General features: G+C 51.7%; 1 protein-coding gene across 2 annotated transcripts in view; it reads left to right on the forward strand.

Moving 5' to 3' along the window:
* The first annotated feature begins 1,138 nt into the window (after positions 1-1,138).
* The window catches only part of Smad7 (SMAD family member 7), a 26,672-nt gene continuing 13,904 nt past the window's right edge, over positions 1,139-13,906 (forward strand). The window contains exons 1-3 of one of the 2 annotated variants that reach the window (XM_028783209.1): positions 1,139-1,891; positions 3,218-3,271; positions 8,185-8,259. In XM_028783209.1, the coding sequence (XP_028639042.1) occupies positions 1,279-1,891; positions 3,218-3,271; positions 8,185-8,259 (742 nt within the window). In that variant the 5' untranslated portion in view covers positions 1,139-1,278. The remainder of the gene's footprint in view (positions 1,892-3,217; positions 3,272-8,184; positions 8,260-13,906) is intronic. The other variant, XM_028783210.1, reaches the window with a different exon arrangement.

Below are 13,906 nucleotides of genomic sequence, written 5' to 3' on the forward strand. Positions count from 1 at the left end.
AGCTCATGCGAGCAGCCCCGGAGGCCACCCGCGGCCAGGAGAAGGGGCACCGGCGGCCCCCACACTAGCTAGCCTGCCGCCTGTGCCCTCGGGGGCGAGAGCTTGCGACCCGCCGGAGCCGGCCGCCGCGCCGCCCTCCCCCGCGCTGACAGCCCCCCGGGGCGCAGCCGCCGCCGCCGCAGCATCTTCTGTCCCTGCTTCCCCAGCGCGGAGGAAGTCCCCACCGAGGACCTGGGCCGCCGGGAGCGCAGGAGGAAAGACCAGAGACTCTAAAACACCCAGATACGCAAGATTGAAGCAGCCTAGCCAGACCTTTCTGTGGATTAAAAGAAATACGATTTTTTTTTTTTTTGGCAGAAGAAAAGGAAAGGAAGACCGGCGGGGTTCAGCAAGGAAAAAAAGGGGGATGTAACTCGTGGATACGGTTTTTTTTTCTCCACCCTTCCAACATCTTGTTCTACTTTGTAAACATTTTCTCTTTTTAAACCCGGACTCCATCCGGTGCCCTTCAGACCTCTGAGGTGCGAGAAGGTGGTGTTTTATTTTTTCCATTGGGGGCTTTGCATATTTGGTTTTGGGGTTTTTGAGAGACCCTCCAGACATCTCACGAGGGGTGAAGTCTACTCAGCCCCCTCCCTCAAGTCTTCGCGTGCACAGAATTCGAGGAGATCCGGTTACTAAGGATATAGAAGAAAAAATAAATCGTGTGCCTGCCTTTTTTTTAATTGCCTGCTTCTCCCCACCCCCAAATTAAGTTGCTTAGCAAGGGGGAAAGAGGCTTTTTCCTCCCTTCAGTAGCTCAGTCTAACGTCTTTCGGCTTTTTTTTTTTCTTTTTGCCCCCGAGGATCTTCCATGTAGGAAGCCGAGGCTGGCGAGCCCGACACTCGGGAGCCACTGTAGGGGGCCCTTTTTTGGGGGAGGCGTCGACCAGGGCTGCCTCGGCCGCCCCCAGGGAAGCGGCGGCCGCGTTCCTCCGGGGCACGCCGGGGCCCGAGAGCCGCGCAGGGCGCGGGCCGCGCCGGGTGGGGCAGCCGAAGCGCAGGCCCCCGAACCCCGGCGGGCGCCCCTGGGCCCCCGCGCGCGTTCCGGCCTCCGGGAGACTGGCGCATGCCACGGAGCGCCCCTCGGGCCGCCGCCGCTTCTGCCCGGGCCCCTGCTGTTGCTGCTGTCGCCTGCGCCTGCTGCCCCAACTCGGCGCCCGACTTCTTCATGGTGTGCGGAGGTCATGTTCGCTCCTTAGCCGGCAAACGACTTTTCTCCTCGCCTCCTCGCCCCGCATGTTCAGGACCAAACGATCTGCGCTCGTCCGGCGTCTCTGGAGGAGCCGTGCGCCCGGCGGCGAGGACGAGGAGGAGGGCGTGGGGGGTGGCGGCGGAGGAGGCGAGCTGCGGGGAGAAGGGGCGACGGACGGCCGGGCTTATGGGGCTGGTGGCAGCGGTGCGGGCAGGGCAGGCTGCTGCCTGGGCAAGGCAGTCCGAGGTGCCAAAGGTCACCACCATCCCCATCCCCCAACCTCGGGTGCCGGGGCGGCCGGGGGCGCCGAGGCAGATCTGAAGGCGCTCACGCACTCGGTGCTTAAGAAACTCAAGGAGCGGCAGCTGGAGCTGCTGCTTCAGGCCGTGGAGTCCCGCGGCGGAACGCGCACCGCGTGCCTCCTGCTGCCCGGCCGCCTGGACTGCAGGCTGGGCCCGGGGGCGCCCGCCAGCGCGCAGCCCGCGCAGTCGCCCTCGTCCTACTCGCTCCCCCTCCTGCTGTGCAAAGTGTTCAGGTGGCCGGATCTCAGGCATTCCTCGGAAGTCAAGAGGCTGTGTTGCTGTGAATCTTACGGGAAGATCAACCCCGAGCTGGTGTGCTGCAACCCCCATCACCTTAGTCGACTCTGTGAACTAGGTAAGAAGTTGTTCTGAGTCCACCTTTCGTTCCCTCTGGCGAGGAAATGCTGGTACGAATGCTCGAGGGTGTATGTATAACCTCCTGGAGGAGACAAGGGAACTAAATCAGAGAAGGGACGAGGGGGAGCTCTGACATTCCTTGGGGTTCCCTTTCAAGATTTCCTCTAATGCACTGTACCCCCAACCTCCAGAGAAGAGGACCTAGGAGTACTACTGCTTATCCGTATACTCAACAGACATGGTGCAGAAAATGACTCTCATTTCCGGGTCTGCAAGGGGATACAGAGCGAAGTGGGGATCACGCTCCCCCCGCACCCGGAAAGGCGTTGAGGTGTGTGGCCGAGTTGGATTCGGCCCAAGCCCGCCAAGGAAGGCTGGGAGAAACTAGCTTTAAAGGCTGGAAAGTCTCTCCTTTAGTAAATAAGGACAGTCACGTGGGGCAAGAGTGGCCCAGATACTGTCTTGATCACAGCTTTGGAGTTTGGGGGCCGTGCAAGGATGGAGACTGAAATGGGTGTCCATTCTCAGCTGTGCAAGCTTCAGGGTGAGAAGGAACAAACAGCCTGGAGAAGTTGGGTGGCCTCCACTTTTTACCTTTATTTCGCACAGAAAAGCATACAGTTAGTGGTCCTTAGCATGTCCGACACTCCCACCCCCTGCATTTCGGTGATGTCCCTCCCTGCTCCATAATTGGCCTGGGCTTCATGGCTGGGACCCTGAGCAGGTTCCTCCCCATGTTATTCTGCTACGTTTTTTGTGCCTTCTGTTGCTCCTTGTCTTTGTGCTCAGGGTAGAGGGTCATACCCTACTCCCCGCAAGTTTTCCAAGTTCACCAGCAGAAAAACCAGGGGTGTTTTTTCTCAGGTGGGCTGGCTAGGATTCCCTAGTTGAGTGCGTGGGTGCCAAGCTCAGCAGCGGGGGCGGAGGTGACTTGTGCTCCTAGAGGCGGGCAGGGCCGGGGAAAGCGGGATCTGTAGTTGTAGGACACTAAGCAGCCCCAGGCGCCCCCCACCCTATGGACTGTTGAGTGCGTGGCCCAGCCGCTAGAGCCCCGGCCCAGCCGGTGGTTTCCAGCCCGGCCCGCCGAGCGCGGCGGCGGCGGCCGCAGACGTGGAGGAGCTGAGCGCCGAGGCTGGCGCCAGGCGGCCTCTTTTGTTTATCTGACAGCTAAATATCAAGGCAATCACCGCCTCGCGGCCCTGCCTCCAACCCCCACAACTAAGACAAACAGTTGGGCTAAAAGAATGCCTGAGTTATCATAAGTTTCTATCTCTGTTTTCTCATGGCTCAGCCTTTATATACCCTTTTACTTTTTTAATTTCAGAGTCTCCCCCTCCTCCTTACTCCAGATACCCAATGGATTTTCTCAAACCAACTGGTGAGTAGATGGTCTTTTCTTTCTTAGAACCCTGGTTTTTGTGTCTAGGTTGGGGCCTGGGTGGTACTTTGGCTACTCAAGGAAATTTTCCTCTATTGTAAGTTTGGATTTTCCTCTTGTTGTGATTGGATTTTTTCCCCTCATAAAGATACTCGTCCCCCCTCACCCCACCCCAGATATGTTTTACAATTTGTTCCTTTTTTCATGCATTTGAACTGTGTGACGGAAGTTAGTTCAGCTTTAACACATGGAGGCTTTTAATCCACCGAATGTCTTGGGAGCCAAATAGGACAGGTTGATGGAAACATTCTGAAGCTTTGTAAGTGCCAGAAGGATCTGTGGGTAGGGATGGTTAAATGGATGAGGAGCGATTCTGAAGAGAAGCTTCCGTTTGGAGTACCACACTAGGTTAAGAAGTGCAGCAAGTTTAGAGGGGATTATGTTACCCCTACTGAGGCACCCACAAGTCTGCTTTCTCCTGGGGTTTTCTCAGAATTCTTGGTAGAGACCATAAAAGTTTTCAGTACAGCTCTGCCTGCCTGTTGCTTTCTGGCCGGATGGCAGAGGGCCAGGGCAGAAGCCCATTTGAGACTGGCACCAGCCCTGTTGTGGTTGTCTGCATTCAACTTCTGGCTGGCAGTCCTAGAGCCCGTCCCTTAGAGCTGACAGTGCCAGGGGACAGGGTCAGCAAAACAGATTGAGGATGGCTGCAGGGACAAGTCCCACTTCCTTCTTACAGGGGAAGAATTACAGAATGGTTTGCTTGCAAATCCAGGTTTTAGCTTTGTCTTTTGTGCTTGTTCTGCGGTGCTTACCAAACAAAAAAAAAAAAAAAGCAACACTTGTGACGTCTTTGCTTTGCCAAGGAGAGGGAAAATCGAAGGGCTGGGCACCGTTCAGTTCTTGGAACCTTTTGCCTCATGAGTTTTGGCTGTTGCACAGGTTCCCCCCCCCCCCATTTTTCTGGGACTTTGTCATAAATTAAATGCTTAATGAATGTGTAAGCAAAGCCCCAGCTAGCCCTCCCTCCACATGCTGCACCAGTTCCCTCAAGTTGGGAAGGCGTTGCTGCTTGCCTGGTGTCTAATAGGTGGCCTGCAGAGTCTGTGATATTTTGCTTTCGATTTACCAAACACCAGATAAATGGTCATTAATGACAAGATAACCAGCTCTCTGTGTTTGCAACAAACTTTAACTGCCATTAGCAAGCTCTGAGGGCTATAACTTGTCTTGAGTTTACAGCTTAAAGAATCCAGGATTGTTCCATGAGGTCTCTTCTCCCCGGGGTCCACCTCAGTTCTTTCTTTTGGCTTTGTGCTTCCTCATTCATCTTTCAAATGTGGCCTGTTAACCTTAGACAGGGAAGCCCTGGTGGCTCCAGATGTGAAGACAGCTCTGGTAGAGGTTTCCCTAAAGTCCAAACTCTATAGCAAAGAAAGACCATGTGTTCTTGGATTTGCCAAAAAGATACTGGATAAATCTGTTCGCAAGATTTCAGCAGTCATTCTGGCAGGCCAGGACCTCATTTTCGGGGAGCAGAGTGATATATTTATTCATTAGCAAGTGTTGACATTAGGTAGCAAAATGTGTGTAAACAGAGAAGCCACAAAGACAGGAATGTGCCATTTCCAAGGAGGGGAGCGCCCTTCCCCCAGATCAGCCAATAGGAAGTGATTAACCTGCCGATCGGAAACCCAAGCAGCTGGTTACTCACCCCAAATGTTTTGCTTCAAACAAAGCAAGAAAAAGGACCCAAACTCAGGCACCACCATGTAGAACATGGAGAAAGGATCGGGAAAGTCCCCGTGGAGAGAAGAGTGGTCCGGACAGGGGGGCTGGGCTCAGGGGACTGGTCTTGGGCCAATTGCTGGTTGTGGTGACCCAGGCAGGGGTGTTGTAGCTAGAAACGCAGGGGACTTTCTCAAGTTCTACATTTTTCTCCCTACCCCCTAGTGTGTGGGAAAGTGTTGACCTGGGGATTTAGATATTCTTTCCCAGCTTGAGGTTGAGGAGTTTGGTGTTGGATTACATAGGTGAAGCAGAAAATAGGGTTTTAGAGTGGACAACTGTTAATCTTAATGAGCCGATACAACTGAGGGAATCCCTTTTGCGAGGTCTCCTACTTTAGATGAGGCACAGGGAAAGGTTCTGGGGCCTGGTATAGTTGAACTGAGGAATCCTTTGGAGGTTGAACTTGGAAATCTGTGATGTCTCTAGCCTCTTGAAGGGCCTGCACTAGGTCTACACCTGGTTCTGTATTTCCCAAAACAGTTGTGTGCAAAGAGTCTTGCCTGGACCTCAGGGCAGGTGTGACTGTGACTTGTGGCTTTTGCAAGGCATGAAGGTACTGCGCTTTGCCATCCCTCAAGGAAGAAAAGATTTGCTGTTTGTGTTCCCACGCCTCACCTGTAGAATGGAGGGAGGGCCTGGATGGGCTTTGCCCTGTCTTAGCTCTGTATCTGCTGACTGGCTGAAGGGATGGCCTCTCGTGGTACAACCTTCAAAGCCTACCAGAACGGCTGGCATCGTGATCTGCCATCTGGCCCTCTTCATTTAGGTCCCTTAACTTTTTTCCCAAGTCCCTTTAATGAATGCTTAGGTCATTCATTCATTTATTCGGTTGGTGCTTCCGTCAGTCATCATACAAAGTAGTACCAGGGAAACTCAGAAGAGCTAAGTGGGAAAGAACCTTACAGGTTCCCCAGGCTCTGGGTTGCACTTCTCTTGGAACGGCTGGGAGAAGGGGCTGTGTGTCTTTGTTCCACAGAACCGAGGGCTTAATTAGGTGTTTGGTAATGTACAGTGGTAGAGGAGATGCCAGGAACGGTCCAGCTCTGCTGTCTGCCAGGCTGGGCTCTGGGGAGCAGGAGACGGTGGAAGATGAGATTCTGACTTTGAGAGTTATCTTTGCAGAGTCTTTGGTGGGTGGAATCTAGACACCAGAGACTGGCTCAGCCTGGCTAACTCCAGGGAAGAAGGTTTGGGAATGGAAGCCCTGGAGTAGGAGCTGGCCTTGGGGGTGGCTCAGCTCCCTGGGTGGCCCCTGGCCTAGTCAAGTGGCACCTCAGTTTACCTGGGTGCCTCTCAAATGCATTGCTGCCTCACAGGGGTGGTAGGGAGGCCTAATTAACGTGTGTAAATCCCTCCTAAGATCAAAGGCGATGCAGAGGGCAGAGCACATTTCATAAAAATCACTTGTGGTTGCATCTTGGAGCTGGCTCACCTTTGATGTGAGACACAGGCTGACACGCTGACTGAGGTCTCCAGGCTCTGCCCTGAAGAGGCCAGGCTCTGCCTTTGAAATACACCTTGGCCTTGGCATGCAGCCAGCTAGAGCTGGGGGAGTGGCCATGGGGTGTCTTCCATTTGGGGGAGCGTGTGGGGGAGGGGAACAAGAAGCCAATCTTTAGAAAATGGTGGGGCCAGAATCGTAATTTAGAAAGTACAGACTTGCATCACATGCCAAGGAACTCCTTTGTGTGCCTTCCCCACCCCCATTGTTTTCCATTTGATTAAACATGTGTCCTATAAAGCTGTTTGTTCCTGGTAGGAATTATTCTTTCCATTGAAGAAATGAGATGTGTATGTTCTTCTCTTATCCCCCTGTTGGTCACTCCTCCGTGCTCCCTTCCATTTAGAAGAGGTTTTTCTTAAACTTTTAAACACACACTGGTCAAGTGCTCTATATACCTGAGTACCCCCACCTCCCTTTCCAACCTACTGCAGCCTTGGGGAGAGAAGCATAAGAGGGAGAGATCCTTAGCAGAGACTTCTGGGCAGGTCACTTTCCCTTGGTCAGGAACTAGAGAGAGGGCCATCCTAGGCTGCCTCTTGTCCTAGGCTGTCCTGCTTGCCTCTAGGCTACTCTTTCCTGTTAGTAACTATTTACCATTGTGGCCAAAGAGACATCTGCTAATGCCTGGTAGCTGGGGTGGGAGGACTGGAGTCTGTACAAACCAATGGTGCATTTGCTTTTTCAGAACCAAACTGTCTATGGGGACTTAGGAAGAAATTTGATGTTGGAAGTGTGCAGAAGAAACTTACAGGGGGGCCTGTGCATTTGCGGTCCAGGGGACTGATTAGTTGTGGTTCCTGGGCATTATTTTTTGTTGCAGTTGCTTGGAGAATCTGTCTCATTTCCTAGCTGGAATTGTCATTATCCTTGTTAACATTGAGGTCACTGTTATAAGCACCTGGGAGTTGGGAGAGGGGTAGAGGATATGGAACCTGCCGGTTAAGATCTAGTAAAGAAAATGGAAGGATATCGTGCTAGAAAGATTGTGTAGGTACTGAGGTAGGCAGCCTTGTAGAATGGAGGTGTCTGGGTAGGGTTTCCAGATAAGGGTTTAGACCCAGCCTGGAAGTAGATAGAAAGTTTCCCTCCATTGTTGAGAAGTCTGTCTTGACCTGATGGGTTACACACATGAATCCATGATGGAACTGGTGGAAATTAGTGATCCTGTGCGATTTCTGTACTTGTTGTATCTCAGTTAAAAGGGAACATAGTTTTTCTGAAGGCTAGGATGAGACCTTTGTCTCTAGGAGTGGGAGGAAGGAGGCTTCATGCTTGATAGGAAAAGAGTTAAAGGGGTTGAGAAAGTACACCTTCCTTGACCTTGGGAGTTACCTGAGCTCAATGGGAGACTTATAATGGAAGGGAAATTCCAGGCAGTCTGATTGAGCCTGGCCTGACTAATGAGTAACTGGCCGCCTGGAGCCTAGACGGGTGACAAGGTGCTGTGGTCTGTCTTAGGCTGGACCATGAAGCCGAAGAGACCATTAATAATCTGCATCGGGCTGCGAGTCAGCCCCGTGGAATGTGTGCTCTCTTCTTTCATGCTGCTCAGAGTGTTCGTCAGAGTGAGTGCTGATGTTTTTATTTGTGAATTTACTTTTCTCTTTTCTGACTGCAGCAGATTGTCCAGATGCTGTACCTTCCTCCGCCGAAACTGGGGGAACGAATTATCTGGCCCCTGGGGGGCTTTCAGGTAAGACGTTTTCTCTTTTCCTAGAGATTGCTGGAGGCTAAAGGAATGGGGGTGGCCAAAGGCCACCCCAGTTGGTCTGGAATTGTTCTCATTTACATATTCTTTAAACTGGACACATCCGGTGACTGTAGTGCCATTCAGCTTGCCATTCTGACGTCCTTTCTGTGCCAGGACCTTGCCCTTCCTAGGAATGGGAAGTCTGGAGTCAGCTAGGAGCTGTGTTGTGTGACGAGTTCAGGGCTATTTTTCATTTTTAAGTTGTGTGTGTGTGTTATTCCTCACACGAGGTCAGAGGATAACCTGTGGGAGTTGTTTCTCTCCTTCCGCCCTGTGGGCTTCAGGGACTGAGCACACGGAAAGCTTGGTGTGGTGGGCACTTTTATCCTGTGAGCTCCTGTTTCCTAAGGGATCCACCTCGACCTCCCTCATGGTTTTTAAATCAACCCCTGACTTAAGTTCCTTCCATGTGTCAACGTTGGGGTGATCTCGCGTGCTTAAACTCTTTAATTTGCTCTTACATGGATGCCTTGAAGGAGACAGACCCATGTTTATAGGGCATAGCTCATAAGATGGATCTCAGCGAACTGTGGGGTTCTGGAGCAACAGGGCAGGGCTTTCTGTAGATAAATGGGTACCATAGCCGTCCTCAGCTGGACAGGCTTTCTCTGGGCCCTGGTGAGATTGTGCTGAAGAGGTACCCTGGGGAAAGCCTGTGGATTATTGTTCCAGAGGGCAAGAGAGGGTAATATGGTGACTTCGCTCTGGGAGACTGTTCTTTCTTTTCTAAGAACGTTTTCTTCCCTTCCTCTCACCCTTCCACGTCATCATTATTTTCTAAGAACTAGTTAAAGCAAGAAAGAAAGTAACCTGGGGTGGGGAAATTCCAGGACAGTTCTGGGCACTCAGCATAGCTGGCCTTCCGGCCATTGGTGGAGGTCCCAGTGTAGCATCCCTTAGTGGAAGTTATGGGACCACCCTTAGACCTGTTGCAGTGTGTCTCCTCGTGACTGACTGTTGAAGAGTTTCCCCTATGTGTTGGAGAGATACAGTTCTTTCTGGACTAACATCCCAGTCTCTCTCCTGCAGGAATGGGGCCTGCTGGGAAATGGCTGAAGGGGGACCCTGTTTGTTTTGATTTCAGTGCAGTGTACTCTGACTGTTATCTGAGACTGAGGGTATTGTTTACTCAAAGCTTCTAATGAGAACTGAGCAGGAAAAGCAGGACCCCAGGGGGAGGAGGGAGTGGGCCCTAGCAGCGGAGGAGAGGGGGCGAGCATGCTTTGGGAAGGCTCCGTGTCTTTGCTTTCTAAGGCTGAAATGAGGTGAGAGTTCTTGAGGGAAAGAAGAAACAAGAGAGGAAGAGTCTGAACAGAATAACACACTCAGGACGTTGTTGGCTTGTTATATTTTTTAAGCCCTGGGTGTGCAGGGAGGAGCCCCAGCTTCTCCAAACCACATAAAATAAGCAAGGGAAGTGGAGCTTTTCGGAAGGTTTGTCTTATTGATAACATCTTGTCTGTCTCCTCTACTGGAGGAAATGACGACACCAGGCTGAGAACCACCGGCCTGAGAGTTCCTCCCCCCGCCCGAGGAGCCAAGCAGCATGACCTGGTCAGCCAACCTTGTTTCCCAAAGTTCCCAGAGTCCATCCAGTTCTAGAAAGAAGCCGGGAAGCCACATTCTAGTGCCCCACTCCCCAGACCCCCTGGGTAACTGCAGCCCCTTAGACGGATGAGGTTCTGCTAGGGTGCAGTAGTGTGTCTTGCAAGGGATGTCATGATATAACAAAACAGCAGAAAGGAAAAAAAGGGGGGCTGGGCGGGGGAGGTCGCCACATGAAAGAGCATTTGTTTTGAATTTCAGCTCTTGGTTTACTAATTCCCAAGGCTTCGAAGTTGGAGCGCTTTCTTCTCTCTGTGTGTAGTTGGAGCTGTGTAGTAATAATGCGCTTGGGGTGCGGTTGTAGGAAGAACTTTTTGGGTTGATGCCAATGGTTTGGGGGTATCTAGAGTTGAGGTGAACAAGCACAGAGAGAAACTACCTATACTCTTTGTCCCGTAAATGCCCTCAAAAGGTGGTTTCATGGGCTTGGGCAGAAGGTTTTGTACATTCTGGAAGGCCAAGCCTCCTTTTTTACAGAGGCAGTGCTCTCTGTGTGTGTGTGTGTGTGTGTGTGTGTGTGTGTGTGTGTAGGCCGGGGTGGTTAGAAGGGGCTCCTGTAGTGGACACTGGGGTGAGGCAGGGCTGGAGCAGGATGGGCATCAATCAAGGTGGGGGGTAGTGACACCCCCTGAAGTAACCTCTGGGAGTCTCTTTCACAGGCCCTGTGTGCTGCTTTCCTTCCTGTCCTGCCCTGGCTCAGAGCGGGCTTAATGAATGGGGCTCAGTTTAGGGTGGGAGGAAGGTCGGCAGTGTGAGCCAGGGCTTGATTCTCTTGGCAAAGGAAGAAGGGAACGAGAAAGCAGCCGAATGTGAAAATGTGGTGCCTCGGAGAGGGGGTGGGGTGCGCTCAAAGGTCTAGCCCCTCCTGAAATGCAGGGGTGACTCCAAGGCTGGCCCTTCCCTTTCCTGCGCCCTTGCCGAGGGCCAGCTAGAGGAAGGGGAGTGGGCGGGGACGAGTCCTGGGAGCAGCACCCTGGCTTCAGGTTGGAATTCCAGCCTTGCAGTGTGCGGGGAGGGTAGGGGGAAGATGACAGGCCAGGTCCTTGGGGACCTGCAGTGAAACACACCCCACCCTTGCCGAGTTTCCTCAGTCTGGGAAAATGGGACATTTTTAGAAGGCAATAATTTGGTTCCAGGAGATTGTACTTTCATTTCTGACAGCCAACTCTGAGACAGATGGGTTGCTCCGTGCAGGCTTGTGAGTGTGTGTGCTCACACTCGGCAGGCAGACAGACAAGACAGACAGACAAGTTCATGTGTTGACACTTGAGCCAAGAGATGCCATGGCTACAGGCAGGGTCTGAGAGAATCTGGGGTCCTGCTCTGGTGAGGTGGCTCTTACATGGAGTTGTATACTGTGTGGGGACTAGTATTTGGATTGATTTGGAACTGCAGTTTGGTAGCCTGGGCACTGATGTCTTTTGGAAGACATGCAAATCCAGGTCAGGCCCTTGCTACTGCTGCTTGGGCCTGAATCAGTTAGCAAGAGCCACCTTGGCAAGAACTGTCATAGCTGGGAAACTTCTCTAGGGCTCAGTGGAGGAGAAGGCAAGATTACCTATCTAGGCCCTCCACCACTGGGAAGAACTGCTCAGCATCTTTGTAGCCTGTATCTAGAGAGTTGAGGGGAGGGAGGAATTCCCACGGACTGGGGTGGGTTGAGGGATGGACAATGGGGACCTGAAGCATGCAGGGGTCTTAGAAGCATTGAAGAAACCCCATATCCCGTCTGTGCAGTCATGTTTATGTGGAGAGGCCGTGAGTGTGAGGGGCTCGTTCCTTTGCTTAAGGTCTTAGCTTTTGGTGTCCAGGTTTTGAGTTAGTACCAAGTCAACTACAAGGACAAGTCTGTCTCCTCTTTGCTCCCTAAGGCATCTGCCTTAGTGTCTGAGGAGAGTCTTCAAAACACATATATAATCTGAAATGCTGCCCTGGCTCAGTCCACAGTGACTTGGGCTCAAAGCAAGCAGCTCTCAGGGAAGATGGCAACATTCTGATCTAAGAAAGCCATTCAGCTAAATGTGAAGAAGTTTTTATTGTCTGGCATGAAATTGTGATACTAAACTAGGGAGTCTGGGCCTTAAGTACGGGCTATGTTTCCAGTGTCTCTTCCTCATGCCTGGGAACAGGTAACCTCGGGTTTGGCTGTGGTTTCCAGTACACTTGGAAATGAGGGTGGGTCCCGTCATACACTGAGCTCACAGCTGTTAAAAAGGACAGGCTTGGTGGGAATCAGCCAGCACAGTGACCAGCAGTGACCACCTGCTCTCTCCCAGTCCATGTGAGAAATGACTGTCTGGAACTCCAAGAATACAGTCTGCATCTCTTTAAACCAAGTCAGTCTGATGGCTCTAGGCTAGGGTGGCTCACCTGATGCACACCCACACCCCGGTGTAGACCAGTCCTGGGCAGCATGGGGCTGTTGGCTGGCCTCTTCTGTAGGGCCTGAGGTCATGGGCCCCGCCCCTGAAGAACGACTCCCTGATAAATCTCTTTTGTCCTGGAAAGAATGAGGTAGTCAGGCAGGGGTTAAATGCAGGGTGACAGCATTTAAAAATCTCTGGAGCAAATTTGGGTTGCTCTGCCGGCTAGACTAGGTGGCTGCTGCCTCTGCATCCTGTCCCCAGGCAGAACCCAGTCAGGCCAGCGATGGGGGCGGGAAGGGCCCAAGAAGGCCAGTCTAGGATGGCAGTTGCCTTTGGCTGTGGTCCTGCAAACAGATCCCCACACTCCACCCCAACTCCCATTTGGTTAGGCCTCTTAGAGCCTGCTGTAGACTGCTCAGACTTTGAGAGTTTCAGGGCCAGCAGCAGAGAAAGGGGGACGTGTCATAGATTCATGTCAGGGTTTGGCTTCCTTTGCTTCTTTCCATATTAACTCCATAATAATTCTTTATATGGTATGCCGTATGATAACAGGGTGTTTTCCTCTCCTTCCTTAAAGTGCTTAGGGATAAAAGTTGACCCCTCGAGAGTACAGTAAGCGGTGAGCTAAAGCCCCCCACTGTGAGCTAAAGCCCCTTCCTCTAGGTTGGCCTTTTTGTTACTTCAGTGTGTGCTTTGAACTTTGAGCAGCACTTAAGTTTCTTTATTTAATCCCTGCCCTTGGGAGACAGAAGCAGTCAGGTCTTTCTTGAGTTTGGGGCCAGCCTGGTCTACATAGTGGATTCTAGTCTTCTCGGGGCTACATGGTGAGTCCCTATCTCAAAGAAAAAAAAAAAGAAAGAATTTTTTAAAAATATTAGACAACTAATAGGACAAAATAGGATGCTGTTCTAAATGCCAAACATCCTGCCGTACAAGCTATTTTTTTATTGTTCCTGGCAAAAAATAAATGATTCCCCAAGGCAATCATTTGGAACCGAAGTTACGGACAGTTGTGAGCTGCCATGTGGGTGCTGGGAACTGAACCCGGATTCTCTGCCAGGGCAGCTGGTGTGATCTTAACTGCTTCTATGGTGTGCTGATGGTGATATGTAGTTCTGTGAATGGACTCTGTCACTGACGGCACGTTTCATGCTACATGTATTTTATGACAACTTTTATAGATGTAGCTTTTTTTGTTGTTGTTTTGTTTTTCGAGCCAGGGTTTCTCTGTGTAGCCCTGGCTGTCCTGGAACTCACTTTGTAGACCAGGCTGGCCTCGAACTCAGAAATCCACCTGCTTCTGCCTCCCAAGTGCTGGGATTAAAAGCGTGCACCACCACTGCCTGGCTCACAGATGTAGCTTTTAAATATATGTGGGTGTGTTGTCCTGTCAGTGAGGAGCAGTGACTAGTGAGGAGAGACTTCTGGCAGGGGCTGGATCTATTGATGAGTTATGCTGGTTTCCATAGCACCTGGAGCTCTTTGGGACTATCGGCCCTGGAACAGGTGTCAGAGCCTAGCTTGCTGGGAGTCAACACTACACTGCATCTCAGTGTTGAGTGACCTTCCTTCCTTCCTTCCTTCCTTCCTTCCTTCCTTCCTTCCTTCCTTCCTTCCTT

The sequence above is a fragment of the Grammomys surdaster genome, unplaced genomic scaffold (assembly GCF_004785775.1).
Source record: "Grammomys surdaster isolate TR1022 unplaced genomic scaffold, NIH_TR_1.0 1036, whole genome shotgun sequence".
NCBI lineage: Eukaryota > Metazoa > Chordata > Mammalia > Rodentia > Muridae > Grammomys > Grammomys surdaster.